Below are 14,271 nucleotides of genomic sequence, written 5' to 3' on the forward strand. Positions count from 1 at the left end.
AATTTCCTAGTTTTCTGTTCTTCTGTTCCTTGATGCACAAATGAAATCTCATCTGCTGATAATCATGTCATTCATTAGACTGTGGTCAGAATCTCGCTGGAAGAAGTGAGATTCTTTCCACATAGCATAAGAAGCTCCAGGTTCATGGGAAGTTTTTACAGAAAAAAACATAATACAACTGAAACTTAGCAGCAAAACAAAGAAGGAAAACTATCAATTAAAAATCTGGTTGTCTCCCCTTTATAATTCAGCTTCCTTTCCTTCCCATCCCTCTTGTACTCTTGTGGGTATTATCAATGAAATGCTCCTTCTGCCAAGTCAGCCAGTTTTACTCCATTCACTGGAAACAAAGTGTCTGCAGCGATGTAACACAGTTGGGAACACTGGTGCACAATCTTTCAGGACTGAACAACATTTACCTGGGCAAAATGGTAAGTTTTGGTTTTGTAGATAAACCTTTGGTTTCCCATATTTGCATAAAAATTTCAACTCCAATTTAAAACAGCTTTTAAAATACCTTTAAGATGGAAAACGACCACTGTGAAGAATCTGTTTCAAGAGCTTTAGATTACTGCAAGATAACGTATATTGCACGGTGTGTTTTCATTCTTCCTTTGTTGCAGCAATGGCTTTTGTTAATGCTGGTGGCTCCTGCTAGCTTGGGCACTTTTAGCAAATATGATCCTGCAACATCATATAGAAGAGTAGGTGCTTATGTGAGGTGTCATCAAGTACTTAACCAAGGTCACACACGCTGTATTCGCTGGGAATCATATTATAGGCACTCTTTCATAGCCTGAAGGAAGTTATCCAGTTATCATATTAGTTTCTCAAAGCAGCATTCTGATTATATTTGATCCAAGTTAATAATCAGTCTAAAATTATGGAGGTACTGCACAAGATGGTGAAGAATCTACAAAAAGATGAAGGGAGATAGAGTGGGCCTGAAGGAAAAATCACAGATCTGAGAGTGATCTTTCCTTTTCTCAGAAGAAGGAAGGAGGAGGGTTAGAAAGGAAGAAGGAATGAACCACCACCACTGCAAACAACCAGAGCAGAGCCAGACCACAGACAATCCAGGTAAAGACAAACAGAAGTCCTCTCCATTGTTTCTGGTTGCTGTGGTGCAAAAGAGCTCCGTTTTGTTTGGAACTGTCTTTTTATGGAAGCCAAAATGCTGTGGAAAATGCAGGTGGTTCCAGCAGAGAACAAAATTCTGTGAGTGTGTCTTAGTCTTGCAGCAGCTGCAGCATTTGGCATAGTGTCAGTCTACTCAGCCTGGACCCAGGGAGATGGTTTCCTTCCTTTTATTTTGCTCTTGTTGTTGTTCATATCCAACAAGGGGATATTTGAGGGGCCAATAAATAATATTACACAATTATTATGGTCATTTCTCTTAATTGACTTTGTGTACACACTTGCTACACAAGAAGTACAACAGAGCTGGAAAATCAGACTCAGGCCTATAAACCCCCAACCCTACTTCTTTATCCAATGGAATAATACTTTGGGTGAAGGAGCTGAAATGAGAAATAGCAGGCAATGCTGGAAAGGAAAGCAGTTTCCAGCTTTGAAGGTATCACAGAATCACAGAATGACCCAGGTTGGAAGGGACCTCAAGGATCATGAAGTTCCAAAACTACAGTAGTCTTTCTGATTTTTCATAGTTAGCTTATATAAATAATTGCCCAGTCCGAAAGCCTCTCTATTGTGGAGCTGCTTAAAGTAGTGACTCTGTATTTGTTAAAGGCTGAGTACATCATTCTCACATGTTTCAAAGTACTGAATAGAGTAATTTAAAGGAAACACTAATATTCTTCGCAAGCCTCATATTCTTTGCTATAGCATGAACACTATAGCATTTATCCAGAGACAGCTGAAGGCCGTGCCAGTCAGTAAGAACAGCAGCTAAGAACATCTGAGAAAAAGGGATATATTGAAGTAGGAAATTGTGGTGAGGTCTTCCTGGCGCCTTGCTTTTCCCCCCCTCAGATCATTTGGAAACCTACTGCTTTAACTTCCTTGTAAAGAAGCTGAATTAGAAATTTCCAGGCACTTTCCTCTTGGACCATTTCTGTAAGTTATAAAAATGCTAAAGTAGCTTAGAGAGACTTACAGTAAGGGGGTATTGTTTGATGAGAGTTGCCAGTCTACCTCCCATCTATGCAAGGAACGGACAAGTCTCCCTAGAAGAGAATGGATCCTGCAGTAGTTGCATTAGGGAGCATTAAACCCACTGCAGCAATTTCAAGGGACTGTATGCACTCCTGATGGAAGCATCCCTCCCAGCAGTTTCTGTATCCCTGCCAGATCCTGAAAAGAGATCTGGCCTCAATCCCTTGTCTCTCACCAGGCTACAGAACTGCTTCTGCTCACTTAAGGATCTTCGTTTCTTTACAAACACATTTTAAGTGACAGAAGTGGCAATTACTTTGAGGAAATAAAAAAAGACATTTTCTACTTTGCATTCCTACCTTACATATATAAACATACAGATTTTTCCTCATATCTTGGAGGTTCAAATGTCACCAAACCTCTGTGAATAGCCCTGGGATCACAAAGCAGGTTGGGAGAGCGAAGGATGATGATGAAAGAGGCCTGAAGACTTCAAAAATATTTCCTAGGAACAGCAAACCATTCACAAAGGAATCAAGAGATGATTATGTAAAGAGCCAACACCAGGCTCTCTCACCATGACAGCCAACCCCATTCTATACAGTCATCTGAATACCAGCCAGTTTCTATATTAACAACTGCTGTCGCTTTCCTTAATGTTAACTCATATTTAATGTTTCTAATAATTAATATTTAAAAATATATGCAATTGATTCTGAAGATTGCCACACAGGATCAAGAGGTGTTCAAAGGGAAAATGAAGCCATTAAGCCATTGTAATGTTCCACAAACCATTCCCAAATTGGCATTCCTAAAGCACTGCAAAAACTAGTTTTTTTTTAAGGCAAGATTATAAAATCATACTCATACGTTTGCATAACCACTAGCTTCCTCCTGGCCTTTCCACACTACCCAAATCTGCTGATTTGTCAAGAGAGAAAGGCAACCCCATCTTTATTTAACATACTAGAGATCATATACACGTATATCAGTGGAGTACTTGGGCTGCAATGCCTAATGGCCTTCTGATATTTTCTGAGATGCAAGTCCAAGCCCAGTGCAGCTCCAGAATGTATCTGCATGCTACTGAGCACGCAATGGGAGCTGTGCTAGCATGGAAATCGCTTCTGTTTATTTGCACCTCTCGATTTAGTCATTAGAAACCAGCAGAGAAGAAGAAGATAACAGCTCTGGCACGGATCTATCAGTAACACTTTCTATTTTTTCCACTTCTATCCTCCCAAGGCTTTAATTTTTTTCCCTCTGTTCTGCAGCCCTGGGAAGGGCATTGAACTGGGAGCACCTCTGGGTGCCAGCAAGTCTCCAGCTCCAACCTCTCCCTTCCACGAGACCTCTGTACCATTTAGGGCAGGTTTTAGCCTAACGTTGTTAACAAAGGACAATCGGTACAACAGAATTTCTGCGTCGTGGGGTCTGGAGAAGGGCGTGCGTAGTGAAACGTGGCTCCGGAGGGCGGCCGCCTCATCGCTAACCTCGACACCTCCGGGTTGGGACCGTGGAGGAAGGCAGAGCCCTCCATGGAGAGGGCAGGCTGGAGGGGCTTCCGCTCCCTCGGCCGACCACCTTAATCACGCCCACGGTGCTGGATCCACCTGCAGCCCCCAGCTGCGGCCGCTCCGAGCAGCTGAACGCAGCCCTGCCGGCCGCAGAAGCGATTCCCGACCGCCTCGAGGGCAGCCCCGCCGCACGCGACGGAACGGGCGCGGGACAGCCCCCAACGAGCCGCTCCTGAGCGGGGAGGGGACGGGAGGGGCGGAGAGGGAACGGGAGGCGGCACCGCTTTCCCACCTGCCCCCCCCGGCGGTGTCGAGGTTAGCGATGAGGCGGCCGCGGGGAGCAGCCGGAGGAGTTGGTTCTCTCCCCGTCTCCCTGATGCTTTGAGCCGGAGTCTCCTCCCCGCCTCCCCCCGGGCTCACACCCGGGCTGGATGCTCCGCTCGCTCCTCGCTCCGCAGCCTCCACCCGATCCCCGCGAGCCATGGAGCCGCCCGCAGCCGCCCTGGACAGCACTCCGGACCCCGCCATCGTGCAGCCCCCGGGGAGCAGCCCGCCCGCCCCCCCCCGGGAGCAGCAGCAGCAGCATCAGGAGCAGCTGCGGATCGGGGACAGCGGGCAGTTCGGCGACGGCCCGGAGGACAGAGGTGAGTCCTTCGCACGGTTCCCTCGGGACTCGCCCCGTCGCATCCCCGCTCCGTTCCCTCCGCACCGGCGTCCGCGCATCGTCCTGTGTCCTCCCCGCTGCCCCGGCTTTCCCTTTCCGAAATAACGTTACAAACTCCCTTCGCGGCCGTTCCCAGCCCTGACCGAAACTTGCTGCACGGGAGGAGCCGCTCAGCTGCGGGGCGGGCAGGGCGCTGCGGTCCCGTCACGGCACTGGCTCTACCCCTAACCCTGGAACTGCTGTTATTTCTTTATTTACCGCCCGTCCGAGCAGCGACGGGAAACTGCCGCCTCGCAGACCGTGACAGTTCGCTTTTAGCCTGAAACGCGCTGATTTTGGCCGCTGTTCGCCGTGTGTGTGGCGCTTGGCTTACCTGCTGCCCCCTGGGAGCACCGCCAGCTGCCGTTGTAACCCTCCTCCGTAATGCCTCCATCGCGCCTCCAGGCTCCCGTTTCACGCTATTTGTCTCCATTTTTATTCACGTACCAGCCTTTGCATCTCTTGCATTTTCCCCCTTCTCTCTTTCTCTCTTGTTTTTTCTTCTTTAAGCATCCCAAAGTCACTTCCACGCTCCCATCACACACATAACCCCGTATCTCCCCTTCTTCCCCCATCTCTCCAAACTCCTGTAGTGCTTGCTTACATCCCCTAGGCATGGAGTAGGGCAGCAGTGGGGAAGAGCAGTCACCATCTTCCTGGCAGGTTTCAGGGCCATCCGTTTCCCAGCGGTACCTGACTGTGGCAGCCAATGGTGCAGGACAGACATCTTGACTGGGGGCAGCTGGAAGCTTTGGTTCTGTTTCAGATCATGGGCACCACAGGTTTTGGTTGGGGTTCAAATGTGGATGTTTGAGTGCAGAAATTCTTAATTTGTGCCCAGAGTGACAGAGCCAAAGATGAAAGCTGGCCATCTTGGTGTGAATTTCTATAAGGGAGAATCTGATATACGTAGCCTTATCTCTGCCTTGGAGTGAGAAGAGACTAAAGCTGCCGATTCTATTTCTTCCTCTGTGTTCACACTCTCTCAATGGCCTTTGCAGTATCTTTTTCTCATCGCTTTTCCTGTAGTCACCAATTCCATCTATGAGCACAATTCCCAGTCATTACAGAGGAAATCCTGCTATGCTTTTTGCAGGTTGTCCATATTGAAATTGTTACAGTCTGTCCTTTTAGACTGTACTTTTCCTAATGATCCTTTCCTATGAATCATAGCAGATCCAGTTATAGAGATGATACTTCCACGTTTGCTAAAAATAAAAAATAACCTCAAATTTAAAGCAAGGTATTTGCTCTTTAAGACCCGGATCCAAAATGAGTGGTGATTTTTCAGATAGGGTCTTTTTAATGTCTTAGATGAACAATTTTCTATTTGCCTTCTCCCTTCCACAAATTCTGTCTTGACATTTTAAAATGATCTCTTAGCCAAACAGAAAAGTACTTCTGGTAAGTCAGCATATGGTAAAGAATATCCTAGAATCGCTTCACAAATATGCCAAGCTTGTGTTCTGCAACTGTTAGGCAGGTTTTTTTTCTCCTTCTGATTTTTTTTTTTTTAAAGAAAATCTGCTAATATAGGAAAGTACTGGAAAAAAAATAAAAGAGAAAAATCCAGCGGGTTTAACCAGCTCATCGTCTCTTCTTTACCTTGAGGATGTCTCTGTGTTAAATAAAATATTGGAAGTGAAAATATTCAATGTGTCAATTTTAGGTTGGAGGAATCTTAGCAGTAGGTATTAGTTTTTTTGTTGTTGCAATGCAGATGATACTGAAAGAGCACCTTTCAGCCTCCAACGGTTGCTTAAAATTTGTTTTCTTATGGTCAGTGGAAGAAAAATATGGAGGTTTACCTGGTGAATTGTGTTGTTGTGTGTAAAGTAACGAGCTGGTGCTGATTTGTAATATGCGAATCATGCAAAGGGTTTGGCAGTGATGTGAATGAGTTTGTATTATTTCATGCCATCCCTTAGGACACTCCCAAGAATAACACGATCGTTCTAAGGGATGAAAATGTTAAATACGGAAAACGTATTTGAATTCTTACAGGAAGGAAGGGATCAGCTCTCTGATAGCTGGAATATACCAGCCATTTTGAGGGAAACACACACACACAGCAAAAGTGGTTCTGTTTTATAAGGATCGCAGTCTCTGTCATACCGGACACGTGCTCGACATATGAATAGTAATCAGGAGTTCTATGCTAGCCATGGGGCTTATTACTCATTTCTCAATTTAATTAGGATGCTATTTGATTTGTAATTATCAACTGTGTATGTTGGTCTTCCCAGGTAATAGTGAGCAGTAGCCATGAAATGTAGGATGTCTTTAAACCACCTCATTTTCATTCCAACAAGATTTGGGCCTTAATTTAGAATTTTTGAACTGGGGAGAGGGGAAAAAGGGAAAAAAAAAACCCACAAGGGTGAGGAGGTGCTTCTAGCATGATGACATTAGTAAATATTAATCCTTTCTTTCAAGATCTGTTGTTAATGACCTCATATCAGATAGCAATTAAACTTTGTATTGTTACACGTACTGACAGAATATGGGTGAGACATTGCAAAAATACAGATACATTCCTGTGCACAAGTGAAGGCAGACGATGCAAGAAATGGCTGTGCAGTACGGTAAAGGACTCGGACCTTTCAGAGTCATCTGGTAGGTTTCAGGAATTAGATGAAGAACTCACATAGTAAGAAGCAAACGTTATTTCCTAATAGGCCTTCAGAATTGGCTTTTGTTCAGAAGGAGGGCAGGGTGCAGAACAAAAAGCAGGTAGTATTTTGAGTTTTCAGAAAATACAGGAACAGCATTAAATTAAACTCTCCCAGTTTCTTTCTGAACTCTCATAGAGAAGCTCTGTCCACTTTCCTTGCAGGAATAAGAATATGTAAAACATTTTTCCAAGATGGAGTGAATGTGCCCAACAGGGCTTGGATTAGAACTGGTCATTCTGACAGGCTTGAAATGGTAGAATCAAATCTGGTGGCTGAAATTGTTCCTGCCCTTGGATGCCTGCCCCTCACTGACACACGCTGCCCCTGAGGCAGAGATGGCTGATTCACTTCTGCACTGATTCCAAAACCAATGTAGTTTACAGCCAGCGTATTACAGTCAGCTGAAATTAATATCTGGTAACGTTAATGAACTGAGTTAAGCATGGTGTAGATTCAGGAGTATGCCCATAAGCAGATCGGTTATCTCCACCCTCAAAATGGCAGTAGCCATCAGAGAAAGGCTGGAGATAAAACTGGGGAAGGTGAGGATATTACCAGCTTCAGCTGTTAGATTGTAATCTGCTGCTTTGTCTGCCAGCACTCCTATTCTTTCCCCCTTGCTAAGATGTGACACTAGATGAAAGACTGCATTATTAAGCTGGTGTTGTGTACACTGGGGGCAGGCAAGATAGTCATCTGAGAAGAGCCACCCACAATTTCTGGAGTAATTTATTAACAAAGTTAAAAATCATCGCGTCTTCTCTTACCAGCTGAGCAGATTTGAGTTGGGACTTGCTGGTGAAAAAGAAGAGTTTGTGTGTTTTAAATGAAATAAGTATCTTAAGCAGGAAAGAATCTGAATGGGATAAACAAAAGACAAATCTGTTTGGTTATGAATGCATCTCAAAAAGTGGCTTAAAACTCAAGCCGAGAGAACAAAAGCCAATTAAAGCAAATTGATTTTATTTTTTAACTTGAATTCTCTTCTGCTATTGAAGACAAGTGGGGGAAAAATCCACAAACTGAAAATATCCTTAATGAGAGAAAGCAGTCCTGTTTGCTTCTGTTAGCAGACTTTTATCCTGATTGCAGTAAGGCCAGAATTGTTCTTCAATCTGTCCCTAATTCAGCTTCTGGATGGGGGTGTATGTGGGAAGAGCACTGTGCTTCAAGGGGTCTTTTCAATTGTGATAGCTTTGATTCTGAAGAGTGCCTGCTTCTACTTTGAGCAATATGCTCACAGTATTTCCGTGCATTGGAAGGGTACTTCTCAGAGACTGTCAGACCTGCATTTTTCTCCTGTGTTAATTATGTTCAGGATCCTGAATTGCAGAAATGATTTTTGATTTCAGTGAGTGTAGCCCTTCATTGTGTGGATGTAAAGGTGGAAAACATAGTGATGTGAATTTCTGTTCACTGCTGTGCAGTTGCAGTGCTCTTTTAAGTGACTGAGGTGCGGGCTTTGCCTCCTGTGTGAAATCAGAACAGCTTCTGTGTGCTTTGCTTGCTTACTCATACATTTTTGATGGCTTCATTCACCTAACCATGATCATGTGAGGAGGGTTTGATTCTCTATTGATTCTAAAAGTAATATAGAACGTGAATGTGAGATTTAGGTCTGAACTAACACAGCTGTGCCTTTAAAAAGAGCAATGTATTGTTCATACCCTCTTTGCTTATTGCTTATCAGGTTTACTAGAAAGCAGTACAAGGCTAAAACCTCATGAAGCTCAAAGCTACAGAAAGAAGGCATTGTGGGTTTCCTGGGTCTCCATTATTGTCACACTGGCTCTTGCAGTGGCTGCTTTCAGTGAGTATTGGGAATGTTTTAAATCTTCACACCTCTTTCTGTTTTCCTTTTTATTTTTATTTTTTAAATATATATTTTAATTTATTTTCCTTTTATTCTGTTGGGTTCTCAGAATTTCTCAGAATCTTTATGGAAGCTTTCTCATGTTTCTTTTCTTTGCGACTGCTGACAAGGTTTCTCCCTAGGCTGCCTGTGTCTGCATAGTGCTTATGAATTAGTAAAACTGTTGGTTTTTTTCTGCAAAGAACAAGGTTGTTGAAGGTCGGAGGCAGAACCAGGAGATGTTGATTCCTGTTAGCATTTATGCATGTGAAATTGTTCATTTTATGGGGCAGTGTAAAAAATCATTATGCAGTGAATTGCCTTTAACCAAAGAGGTCAAATAAGCCTTAATCCACCTGGGGTTCGTAGTTGCAACACTGTAAGAAAGATTAATGAATTATAAGGAGGAAATATGCAATTTTTTGTACACCAGCCTATTCTTGAAGACACTGTTAATCTGGAGGAGCAATGCCAGACTCTTGTTAAGCTGGTGGTTTTCTATAATTCTCAGGATATTTGTCTGTTTTGCCTTTACACAAAGAATTAAGGGGGAAAAAAGCCCAACACGTGGAACCAAAACATCTTTACTCTGAAAAATAAAAGTATATTTCGAAACAGGAGAAAATACCGCATTGTCAAAATAAAGGTTTATTTTAGTTCAGTGAAAAATGTAGTGCAGAATGCACTAAATCACCATAAAACCAAAAAGAAATGTGGATCAAAATGTTTGCAATGGTACGTTCTCTACTTAAAAGGGGGGGAAAAAAAAGAGACACAAAAAGCCCCATGATTCTTTAGCTTGATAAAGGCAGACTTGCTTTTTTTGTTGTGGTTTTTGTTTGTTTTTGAAGCTGCAGCAGCATGTGTTTTATTATCCTCATCTACAGTGTTCGACCTGCTGCTAGAAGTTGGTGTCAGCTCCCAGGAGACATTATTAGAGTCTGACCACATGGTCTCTGAAAATTCAACATATATCACTAGGAGCAGTTTTTATAGGAATACACGTACAGTAGCTTGATTCAGAAACCAGAGAAAAGAGCAGAAACGCTTAAAAGCAAATTCTAACACTGTAAGAAGAATTTGAATAATAACAAAGCAGGACAACAGAATGAAAAGACACTGGTCTGTCTTTTGTAGTGAAGCAACTGTTTCAGAACAATACAATCTTAGGGGCTATTTATTATTTTCTAATAAGTTTTTGTCCGCCTTACAAAATAGAAGTACAAAATGGGCAATAAGACACAATTGCTTTTAGAAAGATCTTTTTAAACAATTGGGTTGTATGAAAGCTTTTTATTTTCTGTTTTGCTTATTTGTGGCACTCACAACGTTCAGGAACTCTACAAAAAGAAACCCAGAAGGGGTTACCCTAACAGTAAAGAAGGCAGTCTCTGCCTGCATGTACTGTCACTGCCTGTTCACTTGGAGTGGATGGTCATTGAACTGCTGAAGTCAGCTGTTAATAGTAGATTCATTCTGGAATCTTTTCTTGTGATCTGAAGGGGTCGAATTTGTGAAGAGCAAAGGAGGAAGCAGCTGAAGTATTGTTAGGGTCCTGATATTCTTAACATTAAAACTTTTTAATATTTGAAGAAAATACAGTGGTTCTTCTCGAATCCTTTTGCTTCCCCATGTCATTTTTGCAGTTCTACTCAGTTTATTGTTTTACACTGGCTGAGCTCATCCTTTTCACTGTCCTGTTAGCAGGTTCCTCTAGCCAATCCATGGTTTGGGAGGCATGCCAGCTTATGGGAGTTGTGTCCTGTTTGATATAAAGGGCGAGTTGTCACTTTGGAGTGTCTGACACTGCCAGTTCTTTGCAAACACCTGCTATTTAAAGCATCCCATTTCCTTTTTACCTCGTCTGTAATGCTAAGGTGTTAGCAACATATCCCTGATGTTGTACTTCAGAGAAAAATGGGGCCCTGCTGTGCTAATTGTGTGACTGCACTGACTGTATCCTCACTACTCTGTATGATTTCCATTAAAAGTCTTCATGTAAATAACTCATTTTTACTTTCACAGACTTTAAAATACTTCCTTCTAGTGAAACTTACGACACTACATTTGCAGCTGCAGTTGAAGTAATAAAGACACTTGGCTAGGGAACTGAATTACTTGATAAATGCAGATGAGGGAACGGAGGACCTGGAGAGTGGGAAAAATTCCAAGGGGAGCAATGCTTTTTGCATTGTCTGTGTGCAGAATGGGGAGATGGTTCAGAAATCTTCTTGTTCAACCAAGTTTCTTTAACTAGACATTGTTCTGTATCTGATGGCCTGCCCCTCTGTGTTAGGCTTACTCTTAAAAAGACCTTCTGACCAAAATTTCTATGCTGAGTACAGTGCCATAGGAAAGAGCAGGATGACTGCAGGACTGCAGGTCTCATTTGGGTCTCTGTGTATCTATCTATTCATGACATCTTTGTGCTACTCTTTAGAACACAGTGGTGCTTGTTATATTCCTGTTGGGATCTGCTGGTGGCAACTTTCTGGTAACTGAGGAGGATGGGAGCAAATTATTGAATGTGTTTTATTTTGGAAGCTAAATGTGTATAAATTAAAATGAAGATATTCTTACATATGTGTTTTATAATTGCCACAGAACAGGTATATGGAATTTGTTCTTTCCAATACGGGCTATTTTGAGGGTTTAATTACTGGAGTGGAGGAGGGGAACTGTTTATGTATGCATCAAAATTAGGGTTGTTCTCTTTATTTTAAAGGTTGAATAAGGCTAGTTGGGTATGGAACAAATTGACTGCTTAAGGGAAAATGGATCTGCTATCTTTCGTTCACTAATGTTGAGAAGTAGAACTTGCAAAGACAGTAAAATCAGCATTTTCCTTTAACGGAAAGGAAACTTGCCATCAGGTGTTTAATATACTTAATTTTACCACAGAAATGCTTGGAAGCTTCAGCGGTCTCTAAATACTGCTTTCCTAACTCGACACTAAATACTAAATACTGCTTTCTTAAACACAACACCTGCACTGGATGGTAATTGTGATCCCCTTGGCCCTGGGTGCTGCTGAAGGTTTTGCTTGCCAGCATATAGTTGCACAAGGCTTCTGTAGAGTCCTTAAATACTTCAGTTTGTAAAACTTGTTGTCAGTGGAACCTTATGATGTTGTCTACAGTGGCTGTAAGTTAGGCTTGCTTAAGATCAGTTATGCATATTCTGACATTTGTGGGCTTTGTGCAATATGTTTATGTTCAGATACTGAGCAATGCCTGACAGATAAGTTGTTTTCACTTTTCATTTCTATGTTGCCTGAAATACCCATGCTTGTAGAATTATCATCAAGAGTGGATTTAGATCCTTTCAAATATGTAGTCATAAATGGAGCCCAGGCAAGATAAAACTTAGGAAGATGAATGTTGGCTTGTTGCTCAGCACCCCAAGTGAGTACTGGAGTAATCATGTTAATATAATTACGTTTTTGTGATATACAGTAATACAAGAGAAGAAAGTTAGCAGAATAAAACATTTTTAATGTGTGTTTGTGTGTACTATAATGGTGCAGTCTAAATCATTTTGTAATAACTATAACTTCTTTCTGTAGCTGCAGTACTGTAAGTTCACAGTGAGCCTTGTTTGAGTGTTATTATAGAGGATGAGGGATTGCTGCAGGTGGGATGGAATTTCTGTGTTCTGAAACATTATTCTTTGTGTGTTGACATTCCTGGTACTGAAATCTAATTCTGAAAAATATACAAATATGGCTTTTCTGTTCTAGTTTAGTTCCTACCCAAGGACCTAATCTCTGATAACACCACAAAAGCAGAAAACAGGCTTGCATTCTCTCTGGTATTTCTTGCCTGGTTTAGACTTGTGATTCACAGAAAGCATTCTGTTCATTCATCTTCTCCATTTGATTAGCTAAAATTGATAAAATTGTTTCCCAATGAATGGAGCAGTCATATCAATATATCAAAACAGTGTACAGACAAAGTTCTGCACTAAAAGCCCTCTTTGTAGTCAGAGGTTGGGTAGATTTGTAGTCAGAGCTTGATTTAGAATGTGTGCCTGCTTTGTGAAGGGCAGTTGTCGAGAAGGAACTTGCAGACAGCCTATCCCAGTGTGGCTGCAGCAGGCCTGGATAGGCTCTGCAAGTGAATACATCACTGGAAAAGTTGACATCGGGCTGTTTGAAAATACTGAGGTGTCAGAAACCAAAAAGTTATTTTACTAAAGCAAACTTCCATGTCCCGAAAGTTAGAGAAACTTGTTTGAAACACGGGGAAAACAGAGCTTTAAGTTAGAAATTCTTCACAAGTAAGATGGTGCTAATGGAAAATGTAAATAGAGGCACTGACTCTAAGGTTCTTGATTTTGTATATCCAATTAAATGTTCTTTAAAAGTCGCTGAATTTTGGAACAGTGCTGGGCATTCTGAACTCAGAGCTGTTTAACAGCTGTGTCAGCTTTGTACCTAAACAGAATTCTCCAGGATCCCAAATGCAGCACTGGCAAAAGATAGCCTTTTGTGCTTCAAAACAGCAAAATACAGTTTTCATTCACTGAAAATGAAATGAGACCGAAGTAAAAGGGCCTATCCTTTTTTAGGCATACAAAACTCTGAGTGACTTTCTTGGTAGGCGAAAATAGCATATGGGTGTCAAGTTCAAGACTGATAACTGTTTAACAGAAGTGTAGGCCCGAAACCTGCAGTGCTTCACGCGTCATGACGTTTTTTACTGAGCTGACAGGCAAATTGTGACAGAAGCCTGTGAAATCCAGGGTAGTATAGATACAGTATGGGATTGTATCTACGTATTGAAATGTACACAGAAATTAAACATCGCTGTGGTGGATGTTTATTGAAACAACTGAGTTCGTTTTTAAGTGTTAACATTTATGATGAAGGAGCCTGTTCCTTTCTGTAATTTAATGATTCCCTGGTCTGACTGGCGACTCCTTCCTGCTGAGAGATGATCTCCATGAATTAAACTTCAGTCCTGATACTAAGGGAAAGCTAGAGCTGTAAAATCATTTCATAAACAATGAACAACACTCGAGTGTGCTAAGCTGTTTAGTGTAAAATCATACTCACAGGTCTGTCCCCGTCCTGTCTGTCTTTGCTGAGATTCAGAAGTTGTTTTTGTGCAAAACTGTGAAAGAAAGCAGGACAATATGTAGTCCTATAATAACTGTAACAGCTATTAATGTCTGCTACATTGTATGAATCCACCATCATATTAAAATATACATGTTTTTATATTTTCTGTTTTGTTTTCTTCTGCCAGAAATTTTCAAATATTAATGTATTTTAACTTAGTAGACATCAAAATTTAAACTTGTGCCTGATTTCAATTTTTAAATAACCCAATTAGTTTGCTTTACTGGGGAGATCGGTATTTGCTTGGTGCTTACCTCTTGGCTCCTACTCCTTGTGATTTATCTCTA

General features: G+C 41.8%; 1 protein-coding gene across 10 annotated transcripts in view; it reads left to right on the forward strand.

Annotated features, from left to right (window-relative positions):
* The first annotated feature begins 233 nt into the window (after window positions 1–233).
* The window catches only part of TMEM163 (transmembrane protein 163), a 76,056-nt gene continuing 62,018 nt past the window's right edge, over window positions 234–14,271 (forward strand). For 2 of the 10 annotated variants that reach the window (XM_015868892.3, XM_015868890.3), the window contains exons 1-2: window positions 3,945–4,276; window positions 8,701–8,820. In XM_015868892.3, coding sequence (XP_015724378.1) covers window positions 4,114–4,276; window positions 8,701–8,820 — 283 coding nt within the window. In that variant the 5' untranslated portion in view covers window positions 3,945–4,113. Of the gene's footprint in view, window positions 432–3,944; window positions 4,277–6,634; window positions 6,952–8,700; window positions 8,821–14,271 lie in introns of those variants that run through there. The other 8 variants (XR_014947874.1, XM_085552204.1, XM_085552208.1 and 5 more) reach the window with 6 other exon arrangements.

The sequence above is a fragment of the Coturnix japonica genome, chromosome 7 (assembly GCF_054131305.1).
Source record: "Coturnix japonica strain WE chromosome 7, WE-NBRP24, whole genome shotgun sequence".
Taxonomy (NCBI): Eukaryota; Metazoa; Chordata; class Aves; order Galliformes; family Phasianidae; genus Coturnix; species Coturnix japonica.